The sequence below is a fragment of the Phascolarctos cinereus genome, unplaced genomic scaffold, assembly GCF_003287225.1.
Source record: "Phascolarctos cinereus isolate Bilbo 61053 unplaced genomic scaffold, phaCin_HiC Scaffold_5;HRSCAF=322, whole genome shotgun sequence".
NCBI lineage: Eukaryota > Metazoa > Chordata > Mammalia > Diprotodontia > Phascolarctidae > Phascolarctos > Phascolarctos cinereus.
In genome coordinates, this window is record NW_027555958.1 from 248,117,788 (window position 1) to 248,144,184 (window position 26,397).

General features: G+C 38.0%; 1 protein-coding gene across 3 annotated transcripts; it reads right to left on the reverse strand.

The window, feature by feature from the left end:
- Window positions 1-5,485: 5,485 nt before the first annotated feature.
- LOC110199370 (uncharacterized) lies at window positions 5,486-26,369 on the reverse strand. 3 transcript variants are annotated; one of them, XM_078155510.1, is made up of 10 exons: window positions 26,205-26,369; window positions 24,729-24,795; window positions 23,810-23,840; window positions 23,152-23,625; window positions 20,757-20,846; window positions 19,484-19,714; window positions 19,123-19,145; window positions 10,404-10,519; window positions 10,024-10,070; window positions 5,486-8,755 (listed from the first exon to the last, which is right to left on the reverse strand). In XM_078155510.1, the coding sequence occupies exons 4-10, from the start codon at window positions 23,593-23,595 to the stop codon at window positions 7,613-7,615; spliced, it is 2,094 nt and encodes a 697-aa protein (XP_078011636.1). In that variant the 5' UTR covers window positions 23,596-23,625; window positions 23,810-23,840; window positions 24,729-24,795; window positions 26,205-26,369; the 3' UTR covers window positions 5,486-7,612. The 3 variants fall into 3 exon arrangements, with proteins under 3 accessions (XP_078011636.1, XP_078011635.1, XP_020829826.2); XM_078155509.1 differs by lacking the exon at window positions 23,810-23,840; XM_020974167.2 differs by lacking the exon at window positions 23,810-23,840 and having other exon boundaries at window positions 26,174-26,369.
- Window positions 26,370-26,397: the final 28 nt, after the last annotated feature.

A 26,397-nucleotide genomic window follows, 5' to 3' on the forward strand; every position in this document is an offset into this window, starting at 1 on the left:
ACTACTTTCCCACCAAATGCCAGTTCCACAGTGAGTGAATTGAGAGAATTAGGATGGCAAGTGGTTAATTGTGGCAATTGAATGAACCACATTTATTACATCATGTGACTCAATTCTGGAGCTACCTTAGTTCCTATTCAATTACAGGTTTAGTCCAACTTCTGTCTTGTGAGAAAACTTTATTCAATTGTGGGAATTGGGAGAAAACTTTATTGTATTGTTTAAAACTAACACTGTGTGGCAGGGAAATGGGACCACCTCTACCTTCTGCTTATAGACCCTTAATCAAGCGTGATAGATGATTTATTGGAGCCCTATTTTATTCTGATCAGTATTAATCAGTTTGATATGATTCCATAGGGGTGGTGATAAGTTCTTTACATTGGGCCCTAGAGCTGTGAACTTCAGATTGTAAATTCACTTGCTTAATCATAGGATGCTAACTAGAGGACCTCCACCCTTGTTTTTCCTTACTTGACAGAGGTGACTCAGTTATATGGAAAGTCCTCCAGCTATCTTTGTTGCCCTTCTGTCTCTTGTCATCCCAACTTGGGGAGATGACTGTGAGCATGTAGCCAATGAGTGACCCTAGTTGCTGGCCTGTGGCTTGCCCTTCTACTGGCCTGTCAGCTCATGCAGATGTTTTGACATCTGCTCATTAGCCCAACGCCATGAGCCTGCTCCTCCATTTTGGTAGGGCCTCCTGGAAGGTTAAGATAGGTCTGTTAAGGTATGCTCACAAGCCTGTCTGTCAACCAATGGGATTCTGTATTTTGTGTAGACCCTCCTGGAGGGTCAAGGGCAAGGTCTGTCCACCAATCAGACTCTGTGTTTTTGGCCTGATCGACCTGTATTGTCCAGGTATCAAGCACTATAAAACTAAGGCCCTAGAGGAAGGGGGCATCTCAGATCATGAGGAAGATCTGGGGTCCACTTAATTGGAGGGGCAATGGACCCTTTAATAAAGTGCCATTGGCTCAGAGCTCTGCCTTAGTGGGTTTTTTTTTCTTTCAGACTGGACAATTTTGCAAAAATCTACACATAAGGACCCCAATAGTCCGTTTCTTCCTTCCTTCCTTCCTTCCTTCCTTCCTTCCTTCCTTCCTTCCTTCCTTCTTCCTTCCTTCCTTCCTTCCTTCCTTCCTTCCTTCCTTCCTTCCTTTTCCTTCCTTCCTCTTTCTCTCTCTTTCTTTTTTCTTTCTTTCTTTCCTGCCCTTCTCACAATTTCTTACATTGACTGTATCTGAAAACGTACTACTTCTTCGATATCTTGAATCCATGACCTCTTTGTCGAATGGTAGGGTGAGAGGTAAGAAAACTATTACATTTCCATGTAAGGAAATTGAGAGAAAAGGTAGCTCTAGGTCAGAGGTTTCTAGAACCGGCTGAAAATGATGGACAAAACTGGTTGTTTGGTTAAAGAGGCAGGAAGTAGGACAAAAGTTAAGCTTTACTTAGAGTACAGCATGTGTAAAGGGGTCATTAAAACTAACTTCTCCCCCCAGAGGGGAGCAATAGCACAAAACTAGGCACATTTCATATGTTAGCAGGAGAAAGAACATGTTAAGAAGTAATATGAAGTGGAAGTATCAGGAAGGTTGTAACCTGGAAGAGCAAGGACCAATCATGGCTCTGAAGGAAGGGACAAGAAGAAACTAACTGCATAAAAGGCTTGCTCTGGCGTCTTTCGGTGTGTGTGTCTTTTTGGGGTATCACACCCACCCACTTACAAGAATTGTAAATAAATACCTCCTTCACTCACTTCAGTTTAAGTTTTGTTTCTTAAGGGAGGATGAAACTCCGCATGGTATGTTTCTAGGGGAGCAGTGAGTTGTGACTGCATGCTTGGGCTAAACCCTTAAGTAACACCAAGGAATGACTGAACCCCATTTCTCACAGTAGGTAATTGGCTTCTTCACAGTTTCTCAGAAATTGTAGTTGGCTAATGCATTGATCAGAGTTCTGAAATCTTTAAAAGTTGATTTTTTAGAAAATGTTATTGCATAAATAGTTACTTTGTTTTACATACATACTTCATTCTGTATCATTTTACACAGGTCTTCCCAGTTATCTCAGAAAACATTTGTAACCCTTTTCCTAAAGCCCAGTGGTATGGGACTCTCCTTATTGGTGAAGATGAATGCCTTGCCCAGCCTGAGGGGCAGGGCTGAGTTGGTGAGAGGCGAGAGAACTTCAACTTTTGCCAGTTCCTTTATGGACTCTCCAAGTGAGTCTTAATTTGGGATTCTTCAGGGCTTGTCTCCTTTAGGACTGGTTAAGCTTCAGGTCTTCTTTTAGGGTTGAGTCATTTCTGTTGCTCCTGGCTTCCATCTTCAAGAGAGATGTAAGAAGGAAACTCCACTTCAGGTTGCTGAAGTGAAAAGGCAAAAGAGGAGCTGGCAGTCTCTATCATATCCCTGTTTCCAGCTTGCTACTTTAGAGCCTTTGGGGAGTTTCCCCTTAGGTGAGATCTAGAATACTCTCGCTGGGTTGAGCTGAGTTATCTCACTGCCAAAGGGAGAGTTCCTTCACGCTGTATTGTCTGGTATATATTCTCCTGTGTGTACCTTATCTGATTTTTGTTTTGCTATCGATTTGGATAAATGGGCTTCTTAGCTATTCCTTGTGTATGTTCTTTGTGAAACTGATATTTGGTGGGAAAGGGGTCAAGTCTGGCTATAGAGCTTGGAGTCCTTTTTCCCCACCCCAAAATGACAAAGCAATCACAAGTCAGCTCAAACCTGATCATCTGTCCCTAGATGCACAGTGTTTAAAGGAGCAGATAGATATACTTCTAGCCCAGGACCGCTTCTCTCTGAGGAGAGCAGAGTGGCCTCTGGCCCCAACTTCCTGTTTCCATTCCTAGCAGAAATAAAAATCTTTCTTGGAGAAGGGTTGGGAGGAGAAGAAACTAGAAATGTCTATTCTGCATCCCCCCCCCCCCCTTCAAGCCATACAAGAACAGCTCTCACCACACATGGAGCCTCACTATAGGTAAGGCTCAGTCTCTATCTCTACACATCCATTTCACAATTTCTCACAACACAATTCTATTTCATTCATATGCTGTAATTCGTCTAACCATTCCCCAATTTATGGTCATCTCCTTAGTTTCCAGTTCCTTGCTTCTAAAGAGCTGCTATAAGTGTTTTGTATATATACATCATTTTCCTCTTTCATTTTTTTGGGGAATGGTAGTGGTAATTGAGTCAAAGAGTATACCACTGTTTAGTGATTTGGGGGGGTTATAGCTCCAAATCACTTTCTAGACTGGGTAGACCAGTTCATGCATCTACAATGTATAGTGTACTTTATTCCATTCATGTTTTCTTTGGTTCACTGACACTGGCCTTGCTGTACCTCACACTCTACTTCCCAACTCTGAGCAGTTTCACTGATTGTCCTTCATGCCTAGAACTCTCTCCCTGCTCATCTCCACTTTTCTGCATTACCTATAATTTCAACTAAAGTCCTATGTTCTGTAAGAAGTGCTTTTAAGTCCCTCTTACTCTTAGTGCCTTATGTCTGATATCTTCAATTTATCCTGACTATATCTTATTTGTACATAGTTGTTTGGGTGAATGTGAATTCCCAGAGGGCAAGGACTTTTTTTTTTTAAATCTCTAGCATTTGTCACAGTTATTAGTGCATAATAGACACTTATAAACACTTGCTGACTTGACTATTTTCCTGAAGCCCATCTAACAATTGTGAATTTTTTTTTGTCATCTTTGCCAGTCTGTGGGTGTGATGTAGAGCCTCAGAGTTGCTTTAATATTCATTTCTCTAATTAATAATGATTTAGAGCATTTTTTCATATGGTTGTGATAGCTTAGATTTCTTACTTTGAAAACTACCTATTCATATTATTTGACTAGTTATTGAGGAGTGGCTCTCATTTTTTATAAATTTCAATTAGTTCCTTATGTATCTTGCACATAAGATTCTATTTTTTTCTGGATATATTTCCATTCTAATTTTAACTCCATATTACTTGTAAAGGCTCTAGCCCAATTATTTTTTCCATTCTAATTACTACATCAATTTTGCTCTGCAAAAGCTTTTAGATTTTGTGCAAATTTGCCCACTTTATTTTCACTTATTTCTTCACTTCATTTCAGTTAATAATCCTTCCCCTATTCATAGATGTAAAAGGTATCTTTTCCCCTTCTTTTCTAATTTATGATTGCTTGTATTTAGATCATGTAGCCATTTAAAGCTTATTGTTGTGTCTGGTGTAAATTGCTGATCTAAATCTAATTTCTGCCAGACTGCTTTCCAGTTTTCCCAGAAGTTTTTGTCAAATAAAGGAGTCCTTATCCCAATAGTTGATATCCATGGGTTTATCAAACAGTATGCTACTATTTTTGTTTGCTTCTTGTTTACTTAATCTACTCCACTGGCCAACTTTTCTGTTTTTTTTTTAACAAATACAAAAATATCTTGATTACACTTCCCTAATATAGCCTTTGGGTTTTTTTGTTTTTTAGCTTGAGATCTGGTATTGAGGCCTCCTTCATTCTTACTTTTATCCCATTATTTTCCTTTACCTTTTGTTTCTCCAGATGAATTAAAAAAAAATTCCATGTAGCAATACCTTGCTATTTTGAATGGTTTAGAATTAAATCTATGAATTAATTTAGATACTATCATTTTTATTGTTAGTACAGTCCAACCATGACAATTAATCTTTCTTCATTTAATTAAGTCCTTTATTTCTACAAAGAGCGTTTTGTAGTATCATATGCATCCTGAGTATGTTTTGGTAGGTGAACTTCCAGCCATTTTATACATTTTGTAGTTATTATTATTATTATTATTTTGGGCTAGGCAATGGGGGTAAGTGACTTGCCCAGGGTCACACAGCTAGTAAGTATCAAGTGTCTAAGGCCAGATTTGAACTCAAGTCCTCTTGACTCCAGGGCTTGTGGTCTATTTACTGTACCACCTAGCTGCCCCTGTAGTTATTTCTAATGAAATTTCTTTTTCTATCTTTTCCTACAGAGGCTTGTTGCTAATACACTGAAAGTTTGAGGATTTTTATGGATCTATTTCATATTTATTATCTTAGTGAAGTTATTGTTTCAAAAACTTTTAGTTGACTCTCAAGGAGCCTCCAAATATCAGCAAATAACAATAATTTTATTTCTTGTTTCGCTGTATTTCCTCAATTTCTTTGGCAATAGATATCTTCATCCACACAATCTTTCTGGTATAGTTTATCAGGTTAAAATTTTTGAGTGGTTGTAGCTTTCTTCTAGGACATTCTGTAACATCATAGAGCTTCATATAAATAGCACAATATAATCCACAAAATCTGCAGGACCTCCCCATCCACAGGAAAACACTTTCCAACTTGTATGCTATACTGGACCTCCTCCATGACAGTAGTGGATTCCTTTGGTGAAATGTATCTCCCTGTTTTATGGCTCTCCTGATGTTTATTATCTGAAGGCCACCTAATAAGTTTCTCTCTATTGTCATATCTTTTTTAAAAAAAAATTTTTTTATTATAAACTTAAACATTAATAAATGAACATTTCAATATACAAAGTGTTAGGGATCTGTAGGACGTTGAGGTCCACAGGCTGTTCATGAGACTTCACTGATGGGAGAAGGCCCCTCGGGTGTTAGTACATGAGCAGAATATCCTGGCTCGGTTCTCCGTCCACGGACCCTGCACCTCCCAGTCAGCAGAACTCTGACGCTAGGCAAAGTCAACCATAAACAATGTTGCCAGCTCAAACACAGTCAGCTCTAGCACAAATATGTATCAAGTATTGCTAGCTTATGTATCAAGTATTGGGAACATTCTGGGAACAAGAAGTACATGGTGTTTTTACGGGAACGGCACAGGAGAAGGACACAGTCAGGATAATGTTGCAAAGAAATGTACTTGTTGATACTTTGATTGGTATTCGCATGAGAAAAATCCTTGGTGTTGCCTATTGGTAAAGATATGTAAACTTTGTTGCTTTGTCCGCTGTTACATTGGGGTATGTTCCCATGAGTCAAAGATATAAAACGCTGTCCTGTGCCTTGAATAAACGGAGCTTCACCATCTTGTCTCCCTGCCTCTCACTGCTTGGCGCAGGGTATCAGGAACTAAGCTGGCCTTAGCATTCCTGGGGAAGGAGAGTTTAAGACTCTCACAGCCACTGAGCTGGACCCACGCAACAAAGAACATAAAAGATTGTGTATGCAGCTCTAAACTTTCATAGTGTTAGTTTTAAAGTGTACGTTAAATTTAACATGACAATAAAACTTCCCAGTTTATCTATGTCCTCTTTTGAACTTCTCACTGCTTTCTTCTTTGTATTTTAAGATATTTTACGGATTTTTTTTCCTTTTTCTGCATTACTATTACCATCCCTTATCTCCTCTTCCAACTCCAATCCCCCCTTCCTGTAGGAGTCCTCCATTATAACAAATAAGTATACTTAAGTAAAACAAATCGTTAGCTAGGTCTGAAAAATGGATGTCTCATTCTGTATCTCTATTCATTACTTTTCTGCCAAGACTTCATCATCAGTCTTATGGAGTAATAATTGGTAATTGCATTGATCACAGTTCTTATGTCTTTTAAAATTATTTCCCTTTGCACTATTATCACTGTGTGAATTGTCCTGGTGTCCTGCTCATTTCACTTTATATCAGTTTAGAAAAATCTTTCCAGGTTTCTCTGAGTCTATCATATTTATCATTTCTTACAGTGTGATATTCTGTTGTATCCTGTGCCCTAATTTATTCAATCACCAAATGATGAGTACCCATTTTCTTTTCCAGTAATTATAATAAAAAGTACTGATAACAACTATTTTTGTATTGTCACATCTTTTGAAGTATTTTGAAAGATTCTGATGTGTGGATCGAAGCTATTTTTGGAAGAGAACCTTTAAGGCAATTCTTTTGCTCCTTGAACAAATGCACTTCCATAAAAACAATCAAAGTTAGTCAAAAGTCAAAAATGCTGCCTTGTGAGGTACTCAGTTCCTGTACTGGACTTGATGTTTTTATCGGGGATATTATAATGGAGATTTTAAAATGGGACTTAGACTAAATAATGTCTAAGTTTCCTTCAAAAATAAGGTCCTATGATTTCCTTAATTAGATTACAATGTCTTAGAAGGCAGAAAGTTCTTGCAGTTCTCCATATCTCCCATATCGCCTGGCATAATTAGAGTTCATTAATAAATATTTGTGGATTAAAGCTAACTATGGATCAGGGGAAAAAATCTTAGCTTGGGAGACAGGTGAACTGGCCCAAACCTATCTCTGACACTAAATGGTCACAGTATGGTAGCTTGTTGCAAGAGATATAGGTGGTAATGGTATGGGTTAGAGGTTCTGCAGTCTCATGAAACTTCATTGTGGGACACGAAGACCAACTTTGGAACAGAATAAAGTGTTAGCAGCCCTTGAAACCAAGTAGTTAGTTTGCCATGTGGACAAAAATTACTAATTATTTCAGTCTTCTATGACAATGATATGGAAGTCCAAGAAGCATTTTGGTTGCAGTACTTGGAAGATGAACAGAGGAAGGATTTTGGGTGGAAATAAAATTGCAGGGGATTGGCCATAGTTTCTGAGACATACAAGATCAGCTGGCTTCTTAAGACAGCTCCAGCCATATTTTCTGAAAGACCGTCATTGCATCATTGGTCACTATTTCAAGAAAATAGTTATGTATATCATGAGCTTGCTTATACAATTTTTGATAACTCTGTTGGTGAGGAAGCTTTGCTACCTCAACCTTTCTGCCTGTGAAAATAGCTAATTTTTGATTGTCTTTTATGAGTGCCTGCAAATTCCAGGACTTGGTGGTGCCCTGTAATTCCTTTATGTTCCAACCAAACATCTGAGCCAGATTGGTAAGGGAAAGATCATCCACCCCAAAGAACTTTCGATAATGATTCAGACAGGTCCTGAGCTGGACTAAAACCCCAGAACTAGCAGTGACTTGTAGGGCCATCATCAAAGATTCCACTCCAATTATCCCCTGCAAGGCAGTCTTCTTCCTCTCAATGGCATCTACACAAATATGAGACAGGGAATTCATCAAAGTCTGAGCGTTGACCCTCCTCTGATATTCAAATGCCCTCAAGGCATTACAAAAAGTTGCAAAGTCAAATACATCATTCATGACAGAGATCAGGAATACTTGAGGATTACTTATACCTATCCTTTCCAGGTTCCATACACATAGCTTTACATTTTCCCTGTTAAACGAGAACTTGTGGAATGTTGGGATGGGCTGAGCTTCCATTGAGATGAAATAGACCTTCTTCCCCATATTGTGGAGCTCTATTGCTAAGCTGGTATGAATAGATTTAATGCAGATAGAGACAATAATGATGACAGCATCAAAATGGGCACAATCTATCTCCTTCAGGTAAGTTGTTACTGGTTTCACGTATGTCTCAATATCTGGTAGCGACTCTGCAACACAGTGGACAGTGCCAGAATAATTTTGGAAAACAAAAGTTCCTATATTTGCCTGCGAAGTAAATACATGCAGAGAACGAATCACTGAATTACTCAGGGAAGCATTTCCAACCACAGCTACTCTCAAAGGGGTAGTCTTCATTTTCATTCTCAATTTGGAAGATACTTCTTTTAATTTTCCCAGGACCAGCATCTCTAGTATTTCAGACGTGTCTGTTTCAGAAATGACTCCTTGACCATCTTTCAACTTAGACTGGGTTATTATTTCAGTGGCAAGTTGGTATAATATCTGCTCCATTGTGTAGCATATCTAGGAGAAAGGAGACATTATGGATGGAGATTGAGTTAGGCACATCGGGAAAAGAAGAGGGACAGGAGAGGTGGATTTACTGAGAAGAAAAAGTCAAATCTTCCACAATTTCTAAAAAACTCATAATTTTTACATTTACATTTAACCTTTAATTCTTTGTTGGAAGAGAAGTGGGGTACAGATAATCCAAAAGCAACTTGTTTGGCCTGGTAGTGGTCAGATACACACATGCTCAGATGCTGCCTCCCGTTAAACCAAGGGTTCATAATTTTTCTAGGGTTATCCCTATTTCAAACAGAGAAGAATGAGAAATGACTTTTGAAATTCTACCTTGGAAAAAATGGAGAACTACGAGTTGACCATATTTGGGGGGGGGGAGGAGTGCCAAATAGCTTCTCAATAATGTTATACTTTGGGCAGCTAGGTGGCACAGTGGATAGAGCACTGGCCCTGGACTCAGGAGGACCACAGTTCAAATACAGCCTCAGACACATAACACTAGCTGTGTGACCCTGGGTGAGTCACTTAACCCCACTGCCTAACCCCCCCCCCAAAAAAATGTTGCACTTTCCTTTCAGATGGAGAGAACCAAGATGTAAGGGTAAGAGAATGGGGTAGTAACTGGTGGAATCCTCATCAGTCATTTGTACTTGAGGGCTAGGTTCCTAACTGTATGGGACAAGTGAAAGTTTCTCATGTAAGATGTAAGCTATGCTCCATAAATGTAGTAAGGCTTCAACATGAGCTGGGCCTAAGTTTCACTTTTGTTTTTGGGGAAGGGGGTTGTGCACCAGCTGCCTACCCTCCCTCCCTTGTTTTGTAACCACCCCTTCTGTTTTTTTGCCTTAACTTTACCACATAAGGCAATCCTCTAGCTCCCAAGCTAGTTTTGAGTAAAATGTATCTCTTGGGTTCTGAAAATAGACTGTGAGGTCTCTTGCCTCAGTCAATGAGGATAAAGAGATTGAGACAGATAGGTGGGGAGGGGGCTTTTTGGAATGGTTTGTCTAAGACTATATGTACTGCTTGCTGTTGTTTGTGCCCCGCCTCTCTACACCAGTCTGCTGGGTAGGAGATGCCCAACTCTCATGCGAGACTTGCTAGAATAAAACCTTCTGTTTTCTAACTGGAGATACCTCTGAGTTTTTATTTGGGTAAGTGGTCTCTATTCCACCCATAATCAATGATTCTCTTTTGCAAAGCTGGATACATTGGCTCATTAGAACACTGATAAATACATAACAAAATTGCAAAAATGTATGCCAGACCTCTTTCTTAGTTGTCTTGTTCTGAAGGTGAAGCTGTAGCCATGGAGCTAGGAGAGAGAGAGAAAGAAGACTGAGCTTGCAGGTTTCTATCATTTATTTGCCCATCTCATTGATAGGGAAAAAAAAGACTTTTTCTGGACATAGAAGGGCTCTCTGAGAAAAGAGAAAGCAGTCTGATCTGTTGCAAGCCATTTTCCTCTTGGGGGCTCAGCAGCTGTAGAAAACAGCCCATGAATTCAAGCTCACCTGCCACCCCACCCTACTGAAGTTGGGAAATAAATCTTTCAGGCTTCTGGCCTAGGCTTCCTCTTTTGTCAAATGCAGATATTGAACTGGATGAATGCTAATGTCCCTATGATGCTATGATCCCTTCTCCTTACCTTTGAAACTTCTCATGGATTCCTCCAAGGCATCTATCTTTCCAGTGAATGCACACACTCTCTCTTCTAGGTCTTGTGAGGTGGTCAAAGGGGTCAGGACCTGTTCTTTCTCCCACCTAGGTAGAAACAGAGAACATCAATAGAAATAGAGAACATTAGAAGGGACTTCAGGAAGAACAGGAATGAAAGGGTCTGGCCAAATCCAGTTCTCCTCCCATCCAACTCAAAAACAGTTAGAAATACAAAAAATGCATTAAAAGAACAACAAACGAGAAATAAAAATTTCTCTAGAATAATAGCCACAATTTTTTTAAAAAGTAAAGAAAAATATACTACTGGTCCACATTCCGCCTGATCCCCTACCACCACCTCAGATCAAACCATTTCCAGTATCAAAAATGAAAAAAGGACCAGATTAAAAAGAATAAAAGAAAACTGTTGTTGTTCAGTCATATCCGACTCTTTGTGACCCCACTTGGGGTTTTATTGGCAAAGATAATGGAGTGGTTTGCCATTTCCTTCTCCAGCTCATTTTACAGATGAGGAACTGAGGTAAACAGGGTTAAGTGACTTGCCCAGGGGCACACAGCTAGGAAGTGTTTGAGGCCAGATTTGAACTCAGGAAGATGAGTCTTTCTTCAGGCCAAGCACTGTATCCATTGTGCCATCTAGCTGCCCAATCATATGCTAATAAACCTGACAAATTAAACAAAATAGATGAATATTTACAAAAATAGAAAATGTATATTATATATATATATACACACATATATATATACACATACACATACACACATATATATATACACATATATATATATATATACACACACACATATATATATGTATATGTATATATATATATATATATATATATATATATATGTTAAAGAAACTAAATTTAAATAACCCAATCTCAGAAAAAGAAATTGAACAAATCACAAATGGCTTCCAAAGGCGGGTAAAACAATAATATCAGCAACAGAAAACCTGGGACCAGATAGACTCACAAGTGGTCTATCAAACATTCAAAGAATAATTACTTCCAATATTACATCAACTGGTTTTTTTTTAAAAAAGAAAATATGGAATCCTACCAAATGTGATACAAATATTGTTTTGATACCTAACTCAGGGAGAGATAAAACAGTGGAAGAAAACTCTAAGCAAATATCTCCTATGCATATCAACAAAAAAAATCTGAATAAGACATTAACAAAGAGGCTACAGCAACATATCAAAAAAGATTATATACTATGACTCTTTAATTTATACCAGGAAAGCACGGTTGGTTCATATTAGAAAAAGTATAAGCGATATAGAGCATATTAATAACAAAAACAATTAAAATTATATCAATATATACAGAAAAGGCTTTTGACAAAAATGTAACACCTATTTCTGTTTAAAAAACTCAAAATAGGAATAAAGGGGCCTTTTAAAAATATAGTAAATAGCATCTATTTAAAAACTAAAGCCCCAGGCCAACGAGGTGGCGTAGTGGATAGAGCACTGGCCCTGGAGTCAGAAGGACCTGAGTTCAAATCCGGCCTCAGACACATAACACTTACTAGCTGTGTGACCCTGGGAGAGTCACTTAACCCCACTGCCTAGACAAAAAAAAAAAAAGATAAAAACGAAAGCTGACATTATATATAATAGGGATAAGTTAAAAATATATCCATAAGATCAGGAATAAACAAGGATGTCCATTATCTCTAGTGTTATCAAATATCATGCTAGATATGTTAGCAATAGCAATAAGATAATAAAAGAAAATTAAAGGAATATGCAAAGGTAAAGAAGAAACAAAACCATTACTTTTTACAGATAAACCCACACAAATCATCAGTTTTTCTATATATTAACAACAAAATCCTGTAGGAAAAGATGAAAGAGAAATTCTGTCCAAAATAACTACAGAATATATAACATATTTGGTAGTCTACTTATCAATGCATACATAGGAACTACATTAATACAATTACAAAATGTTCTTATTATAGAAGTAAAGGTAGATATGGATAAACGGAGCTATTAATTGCTAATGGTTGATCAGGCCATTATAATAATACTAAGTTATTTAATTATTTATTTGCTATCTAAGTTATTTAATCAGTTAATACCAAACAAACTACCAAAGGATTACTTTGTAGAAATAGGAAAAAAAATATCAAAATTCATCTGGCAGAACAAAAAGTTGAGACTCTCATGGGAAATAATGAAAAAAAACATAGAAAGGAAGGGGGCCTAACATCAGGGTCTGATCTCAAATTATACTACAGAGCAGTAATCCTGCAAGGTTATCTAGCATTGGTTAAAAAAAATAGAAATGTTAATCCATGAAAAAGATTAGGTACAAATATACAGAAGCAAATGAACATAATAGCATAGTGTTTGACAAATTCAAAAGACCCCAACTACTGGGGTAAGGACTCATAAAATGATAAAAATGGTTGAAAGCTGGAAAGTAGTCTGACAGAAGTTAAGTTTTGAGTAATTTCTCACAACATATACCAATATAAGTTCCAAGTAAATGAATTGGAATGTAAAAGGTTACATCATAAAAAAATTACAGCAAGAAATGAAATGTGTTTTATACCTGTGTGAGAATTGTTGACTAAATAAGGAATAGAGCAGGTCAGAGAAATAAAACGGACTAGTTTGATGGCATTGAAAATTTTAAAATAAAATTAATATAGTTAAAACTGGAAACAAAATAGGTAACTGGGGGAAAATCTTTGCAGCAAGTTTTTTTAAAGAAAGGTCTCATAGCCCAAGAGATATAAGGAGCTGATTTAAGTATATAAGAACAAGAATCATTCTCCATTAGATAAATGGCCAGTGGATATCAACCAGGCAGTTCTCAAAGGAAGAAATCTAAGCTATCAACAACCATATGAAAAAATGTTCTGAATCACTAGAGAATGTAAGTAAAAGCAACTCTGAAGTTCTATCTTACCCTCATTGAAATGGAAAATGAAAATTGATGGAGGGGTTTTTTTTAAGTGTCTATTCTACATGCCTGTTTTTATATATATATATATATATATATATATATATATATATATATATATATATATATATTTTAGTTTTCAACATTCACTTCCACAAGTTTTTGAGTTCCAAATTTTCAGCCCATTTCACCCCTCCCCCCACCCCAAGATGGCATGCATTCTGAATATCCCTTCCCCTAGTCTGTCCTCTCTTCTATCTCTTCCCCCCGCCCCCTTCTCTTATCCCCTTCCCCTTCTATTTTCCTGTAGGGCAGGATAGACTTCTGTACCCCATCTCCTGTCTTTCTTATTTCCCAGTAGCATGTGAAAACATTTTTTTTAAACATATGTTTTAAAAACTTTAGGTTTCAGATTTTCTCTCTTCCTCCCTCCCCACCCACCCTCATTGAAAAGGCAAGCAACTCAATATAGGTTATACATGTGCAGTTATGCAAAACACTGCCATAGTAGACATGCTGTGAAAAACTAACTCTATTTCCCTAAATCCTATCCAGCCCTCCCATTTATTCTATTCTTTCTTTTGATCCTGTCCCTCCTCAGAAGTATTTACTTCTGATTACCCCCTTTCCCAATCTGTCCTCCTCTTTATCACCCCCCTGCCCTCTTGTCCCCTTCTCCCCCTATTTTCCTGTAGGGTAAGACATATTTCCATACCCAATTGAATGTGTATGTTATTCCCTCCTTAAGCCAAATCCTATGAGAATAAGATTCACTCATTCCCTCTTATGTTCCCCCATTTCCCCTCCACTGTAAGAGCCTTTTCTTTTCTGTTTTTTTTTTTTGGTGAGATAATTTACCCCATTCTACCTCTCCCTTTCTTCTTCTCCAAGTATAATCCTCCCTCATCCCTTAATTTTATTCTCCAGATATGACCCCTTAATCTTCAACTCACCCTGTGCCCTCTATCTATCTATCTATATATACATATAATTTTTTTCCTTCAACTACCCTAATACTGACAAAGGTCTCATGAGTTATAAATATCATCTTTCCATGCAGGAATGTAAACAGTTCAATATTAATAAGTCTTTTATGATTTCTCTTTCCTGTTTACCTCTTCATGTTCCACTTGAGTCCTGTATTTGAAAGTCAAATTTTCTATTCAGCTCTGGTCTTTTCATCAGGAATGCTTGAAAGTCCTCTATTTCACTGAATAACCATTTTTTTCCCTGAAGGATTATACTCAGTTTTGCTGGGTAGGTGATTCTTGGTTGTAATCCTATCTCCTTTGCCCTTCAGAATATTATATTTCATGCCCTGCGGTCCTTTAATGTAGAAGCTGCTAAATCTTGTGTTATCCTGATTGTGTTTGATGGAGGGGTTTTAAAAAAATTTAGAGCAATTCTTTTTGTAGTGGAAAAGAATTGGAAATTAAGGGGTGAATTATGGTATACGATTGTTTCCGCATATTATTGTGCTATAAGAAGTGATGTAAGAGTGGTTTTAGAGAAACCTAGGAAGATTTGTTTGAACTGATGCAGAGTAAAATGAGTGGAACCAGGAAAACAATTTATACAATAACAACAGCAATGTTAAGGAAAACAACTTTGAAGCACTTGAGAACTCTAATAGATGGAATGATCAACAAAAAATTTCAATGATGATGCCTGCTATCCATCCCCTGACAATGAGATGATGGACTTAAGGTGCAGAACAAGATGCACTTTTTTGGACACTGCCAATGTGAGAATTTGTTTTGATTGACTATACATAATTGTTGTTTTTTTTTTCTTTTTTAATGGAGTTAGGAGGTAGCTAGTAATAGGCCTGCTATAAATCATAAAACAAAAAGAATGATAATAGCATTGTTGAAAAAGTCTTTCAAAATGCACAGAAGAAAACAGAAGGCATGCTGTGTGACCCTGGGCAAGTCACTTAACCCCAATTGCCTCACCAAAAAGCAAAAAACAAAAGAAAACAAAATCAGAAGGAAGGCCAGAAGCAAATACAATCTGAAAATTACATGTTGATAATATTTTTTTTAAAAAGTTTACTATAAACTTAAAAGGAAAAACCAAGATGTATATAATAGAAATGTGCAGTTTCATGTATGATCTTTTTTTCTGTTTTATTTTGTATATGGAAATGCTCACTTTATTTGGTATCTAAGTTTGAAATTTTTTTAAAATGTATTTTTTATTTTTAGGCAATTGGGGTTAAGTGACTTGGCCAGGGTCACACAGCTAGTAAGTGTCAAATGTTTGGTTTGAGGCCGGATTTGAACTCAGGTCCTCCTGACTTCATGGCTGGTGCTCTATCCACCTGGCTGCCCCTAAGTTTGAAATTTTTAAAATGTACAGAAGTGAACAGAAGGAATATTAGTAAGAAACAGAAAAGCAGGTCAACTTTGAAAATAACATGTTGAATTTATTACATACTTGAAAAGCAAGCTATAGTACAGATTGGCAGGTTTATGTCCAATATTTTTCTATTTATAAGGAAATTCTAATCTTTATTTGATGTTCGAGTCCAGAATTTAAAAGAAAATTAAAATGTTAAAAAAAGAGAAATAAATATTTACAAAAATACAAAATATTCAGATTAATGGGAGACCAAATGATGGATTACTGGATAAAAGAGAGAAAGAGATATATTCGAAAATGATGTGAAAACAAAACAATATCAATAAAAATAAGATTTTATGTATAATTATTCTATACAAAGTTTCCAAACTAGAGAAAGAAGGCACTTTTATCAACATCAGTGAAAACATATTAATCATGCTACCTGAAATAGGAAGAGAGAAAGTAATGTTTATTCTTAATGAATGCTGACACCAAAACACTAAAATATTTTCAGATACTACAGCAATATATGAAAAAAAAATCACTATAACTAGGTAGGGGGGCAGCCAGGTATTCTGGTCTCACACACTTACTAGCTGTGTGACTTTGGGCAAGTCACTTAACCTCTGTTTGCCTCCATTCCCTCATCTGTAAAATGGGGATAATAATGGAACCTCCTTATCTCCAAGGGTTGTTGTGAGGATTAAATAAAACAATAATTGTAAAGTGTTTAAGTACAGTGCCTGGTTAGTAACAATAATACAGTAATACAAAGAATGCTTGACAACAGTAAAGCAAAAATAATAAAAAGCACACAATTATATCAACAAATGCAGAGAAAGCCTTCAACAAAATGTGGAACTAATGCTAAAAATACTAATAAGTACAAAAACAAATGTACCTATCTTGTATATGATCAGTAGTATCTATCTAAATCCATTATTCACAGTACAAAAATACCACAAGCTCTCCCCAATGAGATTAGGGATGAAAGCATGTTACTTGTCTCTACTATTATTTGACACAGTGCTAGAAGTCTAGCTATAGAAATTAGACAGGACACAGAAACTGAGGAGACAAAATTATCTCTACTTATATAAGTATTATGGTTGATATAGGAGAGCCTAGAAAGTTAATGAAAAAGAGCTAACTGAAACAACTGTTACAATAAAATAGCAGAATGGAAAATAAACCAATACACATCACCAACCCTTCTATAAAACAACAAAACCGAGAAAGAAAAGAAAAAAAATAACAATTCCATTTAAAATATCTACAAAATACATATAATATTTGGATGTTCATCTACTAAGGCAGATGTAGACCTTTTAGAAATACATCTGCAGCACACTCTACAGAAATTAAAGAAGAACTGTTGGAAAGTTTTGTTGGAAAGGCATTTGTTGTTCATAATCAATTGGGCCAGTACAATAAAAATGACTATACCATATAAGCTGATTTACAATTTATGCTATACTAATCAATCTATCAAGGGATTACTTTGTAGAAATATACCAAATAATAACAAAACTTATTTGGAAAAATAAAAGACCTAGAATCTCAAGTGTAGTAATGAATAAATGTAGGAATAAAGAAAAAAGAATTGTATAAGAAAATATGAACTTCTGTTGCATAGTTTTAAAAATACATAAATTATATAACATTTAACCAAGTAGTAATAAAATTGATGTTTGTGTCTCCTGCATTTTTGTTTTCTTTTGTGCATTTTAAAAATATTTGATGCTTTTATTTTTTCATTATCCACTAATCCACCACTAAAATTAAACTATTTCACCAAAACAAAAGCCACTCTTCCCCCAACCCCCTAAAAACCAAAACAGAGCCTCAGAGGAATGCTATGGAAAGAAGGAATCTATAGAAACTGTCTCATTCCTCCTTGTCTCTATTCCTCCAGACTAGAAAATTGGGAAAAGTATAAGGTTGAATGGATGCACTGTGTTTCTATGATGAACTAAAAGAAAAATGGAACAAGAGTATGAGAGCTTACCTACTGATCAGTCAAAAATGAAACTTGGGCACGCGCCCGCGCACATGTCTTTTCTTATCTGATAGTCTCTTGGTATTCATTCCCACAGCTCCAACTACCATCTCTATTTAGATGATCCTAAAATCTTGATCTCTACTTCTGATGGGCACTCAAACTCCAGGTGGGTATTTCCAACTGCTTAAAGGACATATCTCTAATTGGATGTCACAGCAGCCCCTCAACCTCAGCATGTTACTTGGCTCAGAAGAACTACATCCTCAGATACTGAAAACCCTGGCAAATGTGAATGCTGAAACAATTAGTAATATCTGAAAAATCTTAGCGAACAGGAGAAATACTGTAGGATTGGAGAGTGCAAATGCCCCAGTTTTCAAAATAGGGAAGAGAAAGCAACTTGCAAGTTACAGGCAAATTAATTTGATTTCGATTCCTGGTCAAATTATAGAATGTATGATTCAAGTAATGCTTGGTGAACATCTAGAAAAGGAGAAGATGTTAACAAGCAACCAGCACGGCTTCACCAAGCTCAAATCATAAGAAATTTATTTTATTTTTATTTTTCAACAGGCTACTAAACTGGTAGACAGAGGGAATCTATATAGTTTAAAGGTACTTTTATCAAAGTATTTGATGAAGTTTCTTCTGCTATGTATGTGAAAAAGATGGAAAAGATGTGGACTTAGATGGATCTGGCAGGGGAGATGAAGGTTCAACAATGTTACATAGCAGCAACAAAAGCTAATGCAATCTTGGATTTTAATGGAGCCAAAGAGGAATAGCTCCCAGGAAGAAGGAAGTGTTAGTCCCATTGTACTTTGTCCTGGTCAGTCTACATGTCTGGAATACCATATTCAGTTCTGGGCAACACATTTTACAAAAACTACTGATAAATTGGACAGCGTCTAGAAGAGGGCAACTAGTATGGTAAAGGGCCTCAAGTTCATGCCACATGCAGAACAGCTGAAGGAATTGGTGGAAAAGAGAACCTTGGGGAAGAGAAGATCAGAGAAGCATGTGAAATGGAATGGGTTACCTTGGCATATAGTGGGTCTCCTGTCATTGGGCATCTTCAAGCAAAGGCTGGATTACTACGTGGCACTTTGCACAGGTCTCTGACGTTCTTATATAATGTTGTGTATAAAAATTATTTTTTCATCTTAACATCTTATTAAATTATAAATCCATTGGGACTGGGATTTCCTACAGCAATTACCCTCCGCGTTCTACACCTGTTAGACACTGAATAAATGTTTGGGAAAATTTTTTTAAACAGAAGTATAAATCCTTGTATTGAAGTTATTCTATCAGGCTAACAGGAGAAAAAAAACTGACTTGCTTATTAGATATCAACAAATGAATGAGAGACACAGAACACATACAGAGGGAAAAACCCAGCTAAGAACACTTACCTTTCTTCCAATTGTTTCTTGATCTATGGAAGAGAGGAGGGAAAAAAAAGGTCAGTTTTTCTATAGTCATTCCCCACTGGATATGGTATAAATTCCTAGACAGTGCCAAAATTAACTTTTGTTTTTACCCCAGCTGTTCCAGATGCTCACTCCATACCTACAAATCCCAGCTGCTCTCAATATCATTAATTCCCTTTATGTTCCAATACCTCATGCTTCTGATAGCTGGAAATTCATCCAGTTGTATATTGTCACTGGTTCCATTTCAATTCATGCCTTCTTTCATGTCAGTTTCTATTCTGTAACACATCTCTTATACTCACCATTTGGAGCATAGATGGTATGTTCTCTTGTTTCTCACCTTAAGGATTTCACTTGGGGTCTGAGAAGCTCTCTCCTCCATTTTACTTATTAATTTTTCAAGATGAGATATTTTTTGAGAGACCTGGTTGGCATGTTGCTCTTTCTTACAGGTGATGTCCTTCTCTAGCTCCTCCATTTGGACCAAGAGCAGTTGTTCCTGTAGATCAAGGAACTCCCGGAACTGCTGATACTCAGACATAATTCTCAGTTTATTGGTTTGGATCTGATTCTGTAGAAATGAAGTGGAAAATGCTCTTTGGTCTAGGGCAGAAGTTCTTAATCTGGGGTCCATGGGATGCCCAGAAGTTCAACAGACAGATATGAGTTTGGATGGGAAAAAAAGCCCCTACATCTTTATTTTCACCAATTCCTTACTGAATTTTCTTCAATTATGAATGTAAGTAATGAATCAAAGGATTATTATACTTTACCACAGTGCCAAAGGGGTACATGGCACAAAAAAGTTAAGAACTCCCTCTCTAGGGTCTCACTACCATTGACCCAAAGGGAAAAAAAAAAGATAGCAGGATGATTATTAGAATTTCATTCCTCCCATTTCTTGCCTGGACTCCCAGGTTCAGGACTTGAGAATCTATGGCATAGAGTCACATAGATCTATGGCATAAAACTAACATGGTGCCTCCTGATCCATATATCCTCAGGTCTTTTCCTTACTTGTCCATCATGTGAAACTGATGGAAAATAATGGCCAGATTGGCTCTAAGTACAGTACAGAAGGGAGTAGTGCAATACGTAGGAGGAATGACATCAGTGGGAAAGTGAGAAACTGTAAGAACATTCCCATATCTATCTCTCCTAGGCTTTTCATTATTCTCTAGTCCTGTCATCTCACCCAAGCCCTTCACTGCCTTGGACCTGTCCCTGATAGACCAGATTTTTTTCTTATCAATAATAACTTTACATGTGCATAGCATTTTTCAAATAACTTTTACATCTATTACCTCATTTAAATTTACAACAATCCTATAAGATAGGTAGGGGTGTCAAATAGGATCTCATTCCCATTTAACAAAGATGAAAATTAAGAAGACATGAATTTGCATAAAGACATAAAAGTAAAATTTGCATAAAGACACACTTTCTTCACCCCTCCATTATTCTCTTAGGAACATGGGAACACTTGTTTCATACCCTGTAGGGTCACATTCTTCTTTCCAGGCCTCTAAGCAAATAATCCAGGGACACTGGACCCCTGAAATAGAGCATTACTTTTTTTTGGGGGGGGGGCAGAGGAAGGAATCATCTCCTACCAGCAGTGCCTGGAACGTATTGTTTCCCTTCAAATGCATAATTTTTTCTTTGGATTCCTTCAGACTTTCCAGATGTCTCTGAATTTCATCCTGTAGAAAGGAGAGTTACTTTCCTACTGACAAATACAATTTCAACATCCCTTCATGAGAGGATCATAGTATATAGAGCTAGAAAGTAATTTTGATATAAATCATGCATAGGGGGCTAGTGATAGTGATGCCCAAAAAAGAAAAATAAAGAAAATAGCATCAAGGAAGCATTTAAAGAAATGCACAGACAAGAACTGAAAGTTCAGAGGGAAACATGGGCAAGCAAGGTGACTTAGGAACTAACCTGCTGAATTTATTATACACGACTTTTAAAAAATAAGCTGAACATAAAAGAGATTCATCATTTCATATGTAATCATTTTCTATTCTTTGTATATAGACATGTTCATGCTTATTGGTGTTTATCAAGTTCAGAATAAAGAACAAACATTAAAAAAAATAAATCAAGGGGACTGGGCTAATTACTGACTGAGGACCTTTAAAGTAATGACATTTTATGAGTCTGAGTAAAAACTGATCAGTATGCTTCCAGCACTCTCCATGGAGAAAGGGACTGAAACTCAATATCAGAATCAGGAGATCACAGGAAGAAGATAAGTGAAAAAGTTAGCAGTAGGATTAGGACAGCCTCAAGCTTGATATAAGACTCAGAGTTAGTGATACAAAGAGGGGCCAGATTACAGCTACTATTTAGATTACATATGCTCTTCCTTATGTTCTTTCAGCCCTCCTGGAATGTTCCTTCCCTTTCTCCCCTCTATTCACTTTGAGGCCCTGCTCCACTTACTCCATGAAGTCTTTCCTGACAAAGTCCTTCCTAACTGGCCTTTTACTGTGGCTACTCTTTCTAAGGGAAATTACTTGATCATCATCAAGAAAGTGGTTTTCCTTCAAAACACCACAGAACTTTCAGATCCCATCACTCCCATTGAGAAAGTAACCACCCTTAGCCAGAAATTCCATTTTTCTAGATACAAAAGGAAAATACTGGAGATTATTCCTTTTTTTTTTTTTTTGGTGAGGCAATTGGGGGTAAGTGACTTGCTCAGGGTCACACAGCTCGTGTCATGTGTCTGAGACTGGATTTGAATTCATGTCCTCCTGACTTCAAGGCCAGAGCTGTATCCACTGTGCCACCTAGCTGCCCCATTTTTTTTTTTTTACAATTGGGGTTAAGTGACTTGCCCAGGGTCACACAGCTAGTAAGTGTTAAGTGTTTCGTCTGAGGCTAGATTTGAACTCAGGTCCTCCAACTTCAGGGCCAGCGCTCTATCCACTGTGCCATCTAGCTGCCCCAAAACTATTCCTAAAAATTGCCCAGGGATGAAGAAAACCTATATCTGCTCTAGGGCTTAATTACTATGTTTTTCTTTATAAGCTCTTTTCTTTATAATCACTTCAGCTCTAATTTTAGCTCATTTCTACTTTCTGTCAATGCAGATGGCTGTTCATTGAATAAATCTTCTCCAGGGGTTTGTTCTCTACAAATCTTAAGCAAACCCTACATGTACCCCTCCCAAACTCCTCCTCCTCCCCGTTTCGACAACCCACTTCCCAGACACTATTCTTTCTATTACCATTACACACTTTCGCCCTTTCTGGTGGCCAGCTGAATAGTAATAGTAATAGTAATAGTAATAGGATCATAAATTTAGAACTAGAAGGGACTCTATGGGGTCCAGTGCCCTCATGTACAGGAATAGGAAGGCCACATAGGTTAAATAAGTCATGCAAGGTCACACTAGAAGTGAAAGGAAGCATAGTATTTGCTCTTTTTTTCCCTTCTATTTTGTTTTGTTTCCTCTTTCTTGTGGTTCCTCCTATTGGTTCTAATTCTTCCTTAAAATATGACTAATATGAAAATATGTTTAATAGGAATGTATATGTAAGTGCCTATATCAGATTGCATGCCATCTTGGGGAGGGAGGTGTAGAGGGAGGGGGTAAAATTTAAAACTCAAAAGAGTATGTAAGTGATTGTTGAAAACCAAAAATAAATTAAAAAAAAAAAAAGAAGTAAGTGAAAGAGCCAAGATATTAACCCAGGTACCCTAACTTCAAATCCAGAGTTCTTTTCACAGCACCACACTGCCCAGGATATGTATCTGTGTGTGGAGGGTGGCAGCATTTTGAGACAGCAGAGGATTTTGAGAGTGACAATCCTGGTGGGTGCACGATAACCAAACCACAGTTCTGCAGGTTAGCACAATGCCTGGCACACAGTAAATGCTTAACAAATAACTGCTGACTAATTGCTGATGGCAGGTACCATGACTACTACATTCACCAGTTTCCTCCTAGATCAATATATCAAGGGAGAGAAAAGAGCAAGGCAAATTTCTTACTTTGTAAGGCTGGGCAGCATCCTCTACCGGTAGGACAACGTGAGTACTGTGCTCTCGGAGCTCCCTGCACACAAAGCACAGGAACTGCTCATCTGTTTCACAGTAGAAAAAGGTCTTTTCCCCATGCCGCTTGCAAAGTTGATAATCTGCTGGCTGTTTAGAATCTTCTGGTTGCTTATCAGAGAGTCCCAGGTTGAGGAGGTTGGGGACTAATTGTGCCAGCACCCAATTGGGACTGATGTTTTCCTTTTGAAAAAGCTTCTTGCAAATTGGACAGGACACTGAGTCTTGGACGTGGGTTTGATAATAGTCACATAGCTCAGTGATACAGACTCGGCAGAAACTGTGACCACAGGGAATACTGACTGGGTCCTTCAAGTGCTCCACACAAATACTGCAGGTCAGTTCTTCCAGGAGGTTCTCTGGTAGGGGTCTGGCAGCCATGACCACTTTACTTCACCTGGATTCTGCTTCCTAGACAGAGTAATGAGGTAAATAGGGTAAAGACAGAAACTCTGAAAATGAATAGGGATTGAAATTATGGTTGGGGAAAGTTTGGGTGAAGATTGGCTAATCTCAGCATTTTGAAGCTGTGTGGGACAGCGACCCTAACCCAAATTAAACTCAGAGACTTCTCAAGGTGGAAAGCAAAGGTTACCTTTATTACAATGTTACGAGATGGCTGTCCTCTAGGTACAAGCAGGGGAGGCAGGGATAGAGAGAGAGAGAGAGAGAGAGAGAGAGGAAACAGGATTACATACCCTAATGCAAACAAATCCCCACCCACCACTATCCCTTATACCCATTGACTGGGAGGTGGGCTTACATTCTAGGCGGGAAATAGTCTATTCCTATCCTCTTCTCCCTTATCCCAGAGACAAGAGAAAGGCGGGAAGCTAAGGGCAAACAGTTCAGGTTGGGGGCAGAGCTTATTCTTTCTGTTACTTGCTTAAAAGCAGGGTCTGAGCGGGGGAGGATTTTGAAAGTAATCATCAAGAATTATTGACCTTTCAGCAGGCTTCACTTCTGAGAGTTCATCTCTCACACTACTTTCCCCAAAATGAGACTGAGCATGGAGTCACATTTCTAGGTATTCAGATGAGGATCATGCAGTAGATTTAGAACTTGAAGGGATCTTTCAGGTCATCTATTCCAACTGTTTCAGGGTTATACAGGGAGTAGAAAGAAAGTAACAGAGCTGGGATTTGAACTCAGATTCTCTGACTCTTTCTATTATACCAAACATCTAGTCCATTTCCTTCTCAAAAGGGGTTTAGGAGAGTGGATTTTGAGAAGATGTTTGGATAGGAGTTAGAATGGTGGATAGGTCTAAACAGGTTGAAGACTTAGAAGGTGTGAGGGCAAGATTCTATTCAAAGTGGAGGAAGAAGAGTGGTGTTGGATGGGAGGAAGGGTGAAAACATTACTATAGGTAGGTCACATATCGTGCACAGAAAAGAAATTAAAGAGGGTTGATATGATAGAATGATTAGTTAATATAAAAACATCATTTTTAGCGGTTCACAGGGGAAAATCCAACTATATTTTGAATTCTGGAATGAGGTCTGAGTTCTCACCTTAGACTTAACAACTCTTTCAGGTAGTCTTAAATTCTTCCAAAGTCTTGCCAGGTGCTCCTGATTCCTAAGAAGGACAGCAGACCACACAAGGTTGAAGGCTGAGGAGAACTTTCGGGCTTCCACTAGGGTAAGGGTTCGTGACTTTTTTTGTGTCATGGACCCATTAGGCAGCCTGGTGAAGCCCAAGGACTCCTCAGGATAACGTTGAAGGAAATGAAATGCTAAATTTCAGTTAGAAGTTAGTGAAAATAAAAATAAATTTTTTTCCTTCTACCAAAATTCACAGATTCCCTGAAATCTATTGACAGGTGTGTATGTGTGTGTGTTGTAGATTCCAGGTTAAGAATCTCTATACAAGAGAATCCAGGAAATGCATTTAATCACTTTGAGTATTACTAGTTATACAATTTTTAAAATTACTAGTTATACAACTTTAAAAATTAGTATAGATGTAACTTATATGTCACCAAAGCTCAGGACTTTGTAAATGTGTCTGAAGTTCCAGACCCCTGTTCTAGGACATGGAGATCCAGTGCAGTACATTCCAGGATCCCCCCACCCTGTGTGAGATGCTGACAAAACAAAACAAAATAAAACAACCCTACACACAAAAAGTCAGGCTGATTTAAGGCCTCTGAGCAGGCATTTCCTTGTGTTCTTTGCTAAGGCCAAGCAAACCCACGTGACACCTATTATATAAGTCTGGTAACCATTTTTTTTCCCTCAAAGTAACAGCGTTTTCATTGGCTGTTCCCCAAGCCTGAAACTCTCTCCCTCCCCTCTCTGCCTGTTGGCTTTCCTGGTTTCTTTCAAGTCTCAAATAAAAGCACACATTCTGCAAGAATCCTTTTTCAGTCTTTTAAAATCTCAATACCTTCCAACTGAGACCACCCTCAATTTATCTGGTCTTTATTCTGTTGGTGCATAGTTGTTTGTGCTCTGTCTTCCCCATTAGATTGTGGGCTCCGTGAGTGGGAGGACTGTGCCTTTTTTTGTGCTCCCACAGCTCAGCACAGAGCTGGCACTTAATAAATGCTGATTGACACCAAGCAGCCCTGCCCAAGACCTGGACTATGTTAATGGGCTTTAGAATTAAGTTTTTAAGAGCTGAAGGTGGACCGATCCAACCCTCATTTTACAGATGGGGAAACTGAGTATATGAATAATGAATGAAAAAGCATTTATTAAACACTGGCTTAGCACAGATACAAAAAAGGACAATTCCTGCCCTCAAAGAGTTTACAACCTAGCGGGAAAGGTAACACGTACATATAGTATGTGTTATGAGGCAGTGGCCTGAGAAGGGAATTTTGGTCTGAGGAGTCCCAGAGAAGGAAAACGTTTTGCTGGTAACTAAGTAGCACGTCTAGAGTCCAAGCCCAGGTTCCCTGACTTCAAAACCGGAGTTCTTTCCGTAAAGCCCCGACCCCATCAACACCAACCTCCTCTGGGCCCAGCTGGAGAACATCTCACCTTGTCGGACCCAGGAGATGGAGAGGGCAGCAGGGACAGGCGGAGGGAAATGAGACCCCACGGCGTCCGACGATGGCTGGAGAAGCGGAAGGAGGTTGCAGGCTCGGGAAAGAAAAACTGCCCAACCCAAGGGGGACTTTGGAAATCTTTACGACTTTCACTTTTCCTTTTCCGCTGCGGCCTCAGGCTACTC